The sequence below is a fragment of the Dinoponera quadriceps genome, unplaced genomic scaffold (genome assembly GCF_001313825.1).
Source record: "Dinoponera quadriceps isolate SergipeBrazil2010 unplaced genomic scaffold, ASM131382v1 scaffold3676, whole genome shotgun sequence".
In the NCBI taxonomy this organism is placed as follows: Eukaryota; Metazoa; Arthropoda; class Insecta; order Hymenoptera; family Formicidae; genus Dinoponera; species Dinoponera quadriceps.
The window spans coordinates 716,112-720,545 of NW_014559267.1; the positions used below are offsets into that span (position 1 = coordinate 716,112).

The 4,434-nt window shown below is 47.3% G+C and overlaps 1 protein-coding gene across 1 annotated transcript in view; it reads left to right on the top strand.

Moving 5' to 3' along the window:
- The first annotated feature begins 228 nt into the window (after positions 1–228).
- LOC106750290 (probable G-protein coupled receptor No9) overlaps positions 229–4,434 on the top strand; it is a 16,739-nt gene continuing 12,533 nt past the window's right edge. Inside the window, exon 1 of the mRNA XM_014630530.1 lies at positions 229–1,206. Coding sequence (XP_014486016.1) covers positions 946–1,206 — 261 coding nt within the window. The 5' untranslated portion in view covers positions 229–945. The remainder of the gene's footprint in view (positions 1,207–4,434) is intronic.

Consider the following 4,434-nt stretch of genomic DNA (forward strand, 5'->3'; position numbering starts at 1 on the left):
AGCGCCAGATTGACCGGATGCACCGGGCAGCGTCGCCTATCGGCCGTTATCAGCGTCGAACGCGCTCGACGGTCGCGCGTTAACGAGCCGACCGGGATCGCGGAAATATCGGCGATAATTCACGGTGATTAAACTCTAATTATCGGCCGACGGGGCACGAACAGTCGGCGAGAAGAATAAACGGAAATTTTAATAAATAAACCGATAGTGGAGGGGGGGGGGGGAACGGTTGACGCATCAACGGTTGTGAAAAAGCGCGTGTCACCATCGCTTCTCCTCGTTCTTCGATCTTTCCTCTTCAAGAAATCGCTGATCATTTTTACGGGGAAGCCCTAAGACAGTCGGTGGGAAAATTGTGCGCGCGAAATCCCGAGGATAATTCTGAAACCGGACCGGCCGGTGGACCGTTAAGAAAATAGATTAAGGAAGATTTTAATCAATCATTCGTCGTTACCGTACACGTACGGTCGTTATTACACGTAAGGAAGTACTTTCACTGTGCTCTCATTCGTCAACCCGTCCTGAAGGGACGTCACTGTAATTTCGCGAAGCGCCGGCATTGCGGTAGATTAAATCCTCGAGAGAAACGTGTCCTCGCGAGCTTTCCTAGACCTTCGTCGAAGGAAACGCGCGAATCGACCGGAGGGGGTCCTCGTGCGTCCGTCGTTGTGCTCGTGTCGCGTTTCCGCGCGGGAGAACTCGAGGTTCGGTGTCGATCAGTAAAAAAGTAGCGACGACGAAGTGCGGGCTGTCGGTGAACCGGCGCGAAACCGCATGGAAGAACTCGGACCTGTGCGTGATGGCGGCTCGAGATGCCCCGCGCGTTCCTTCGTCGAGTTCCTCGCTGCCGTCGTCGTCCTCGACATTCACGTACACGACCTTCCGCGGAGGATTCCCACGACAGGATAGCATGGGCGCACAGGCCGAGGACCGCGACAGTTAAATATGCGAGAGCTGAACGCGACCGCATGCGCTGCTTTGTACGACGGCGTCGAGTGGTCAAGCCTGTGGAACCTGGTTACCCTGGTCGTCCTGGTGTTCGTCGCTGTCATGGTGATAGTCGGTAACGTCCTGGTGATACTGGCCGTCTGTTACACCAGCAAGCTGAGGAACGTGACGAATATGTTCATCGTCAGCCTGGCCGTCGCCGATCTAATGGTCGGCACCGCCGTCCTGCCATTCAGCGCTGCCTGGGAGGTCTTCAAAGTGAGTTTCCTTCATTCTCCCTTGGCACAGTTTCTCTTTACCCCTTAGTTCCGCATACACCGGGTCTCGCAGAGACCCGCCAACTTCCCGGATATGCCCTTACTTCTATGTTTATGGGTACAGTAATTCGAAAGTTGCACGGGAAAAAAATTCAGTTAAATTTACCCGACAATGGACGAATCGAAAACGCGCTTTTTAGCCGAGGGAAACGGAATTTCTGCTTCCTACCGGAGCCGAATTCGGTTATTCTTACGACGAGAAGTCTCGCTTTCTTCGGCTAAAACGTTCGGTCTGTTCATTGTCAGATAAATTCCACTAAATTTGTTTCCGTATATAACCGTAGGACTTTAATTTTTCACTTGGGTCGATTCGAACCATGAGCGCCGGACGAGGACTAATCACGAATTTTCCTTCGTTTACAGTATTTTATCTGTAATATACCGAGTCATGTATGGACGACGTGTAGCGAAGAGATAACGATGCTCCTCTCTCGTCGAACTTCAGAACACATCCGGCGCTCAACGGGCGAATTTATACCCTGGAAATTATTGAAAAACATTCTCTTCCACTGGATACGGATGCGTTGTGAAACTCGTCGGAAAAAGAAAAAAGAGAGAGAGAGAGAGAGAGAGAAAAAAAAGGTTTGCAATCTTTTATGCCGCTGACTATACACCACTATGTCATCGATGACCGACGATCAAATGGCAAATCAATATTGAGCCAAAGAGAAAAAAAACATTGCCTTAAAACGGAAACGGTTCGTTGGTAACGTTGTCTTTCGTATTGTTTTTATCGTTTCCGAATGTAAAAATAGTTGTTGTTGCGCGATGCGGCAATTCACGGTTGAAGAGCTCAACACCGGTATGTCCGGTGCACGTTTCTAAAAACGAACAAATTCATTTGAGCGTAATTTTAGTGCAAAATGCAACTAAAAAAAGTGACGGCGAATAATAATTTCTTGCGGGGGGATAATAATGGCGTTGCATGCGCCGAGACATTTTCTCAATCCTAAACCTACGTGGAGCATTAGCCACCTTCCGATATCGAACTGACTTTGACGACATACGTCTCGTTATCATCATATTTAAATTCCCCTTTCATACCAGTTGGACGTGGTGTTCTTTTAATGATGATGATGATGATAATAATAATAATAACCAAAGTTTTATTCGTCACGAAAGAGAAAAGCAAACCAGACGATAGAGTTTCTATAGAAAAATGTGAAGCTAATAAGCGAGGCAACAGTATTACAGCTGCTGCTACTGCTTACAAAAGCTGAACTTGTACAATTTTACTCATCCTTACCTGAAAAATTAATAATAATAATATAAGAAAACAATGAGAAATATATAAATACTGAACGCGCCAAGATATATCGGGTAAAATATAATCCTCGACACGATAGGAGGAAACGCAGGGAACGAGGATGCGGTAAAACGGATGGGATTTCTTTTACGTAGCGTTGCGGAAAATGCTCCCCCGGCCAGGAAGCTAACGCCCCACGTGTATTTACGGCTGGGAAAATGTCTCTCTACGCTCGTCGTCGACATTATTATCCTTCCCGCAAAAAATCGTTATTCGCCATTACCAGCATCTTTGTGCGGCTCTCACTGGTCAAAAATAATTCCCAGCCATTAAATATCCGAGAGCCTTAACGATGTTTCATTTTCGAAAAAAGAAATAATAATAATAATAAAATAATTGTGTCGAGTTCCTTTCATACTAAACGCGATACAAGGGATCAACACGAGATCGCCGGAATCAATGAGAAACAGGGGGAGAGAAAAACGAAATTGTACGCCACATATGACAGATCCGGTATCACGGTTTTATCCATCTATCTGTAGCAGCGTATCAATGACATCCCGCGTTTTGAAGCGTCAACGGGCTGGCATCTTGAATCGGCGTTCACTTCGTCAGTACGGCCGACAGTAATAGCAGTACATTTTTCACGTGACGGTCGAGTACAATAGCATCAATCGCGCACCGGCATTGTAACGCGTCGACTACACGAGCCGGCGGCTGTTGGCGAAATTTCTCACATTCGCTAAAACGCGCAATTCACAGCAGAGTAGAGAGTACTCTCGTTCGGATATCCCCTTGTGATATCCACTCGCAATATCCGGTTGTTGCGTAACATACAGATGTGTGTTATTACATGATATCGGAGTAAATATCGGAACATCATGTGGATACCTTTCGTAAATTCGAAAATGCGAATTCAGAGTTGAAATATATATATATGTATACTTTCAGAGTTGAAATATATATATATATATATATATATATATATATATATATATNAGCCTCGGTGACGTCGTAATGATAATCCGATATATCAGATCCGTATACTATAAATTTCGATCCCATACATTTCCGCTATAACGCACCCCTTTCTCTCTCTCTCTTATATCCTTTGTCATACTTGTACACGATTTTTCCTCGAGCCGATTTTTCCTCGAAGTCTGCTATTTCCACTGACAAATAGGGACCGCCTTTTCACTCGCTGCAATCTGTATTCTTCTCCTCGTCGAGAATAAAATCCGACGAGATATCATTTCCGACGAGCGCGGTCCCCGTGCGGAGGAAGAGGTGTATATCGCGCGGTCGGTTGGTCGGTTGGAAAATATTTTTATCGCGAGGTCGAGAGACGTCTTGCTCCGTTATCCTCGCGCGAGGTCTCCCGAGGACGGGCTTCGTCGTTGCATTATCCCTCGGAGGTCCCGCGACGTCGATACGATTAAGAAGAAATCGCGTAGACGAGCGCCACGGCACTTTATCTTGAAGTCGCGACGAGCCGGGTGCGCCGGTTTAAGTGGGATTCACGGAGGGCGCAACAGTTTGTTGGCTTTTCCCTTTGGTCCTTCCAGCCTGAAACTCCCGGCTGCTCCCACGGTGTACCCGCCGTTATATTCACCGTGTATACCGCGCCTCTGTGTGTGTGTGCGAGTGTCAGCCGGAAAACCCGGGTCGCCCGGGTCCTGGTGAATGCCACGGCTGTGGAAGCTCTTTTTCTCTTAGCCCGAGTCGAAACGAGCTGCTCCATTTAGCTTGGAGTTAACACGATATAGCTCACGAGTCTTACTTCTTCCTCCCTTCATTCCCGACGTACTTATCGCGATCGCACTCTTTCTGCGAGAGGAAAGAGCTCTTTTCTCCTCTCTCGCTCTCTTTCTCTCTCTCTCTCTCTCTCTCTCGCTCTTCCACACTGTGCAGAGCGGCGGGGGG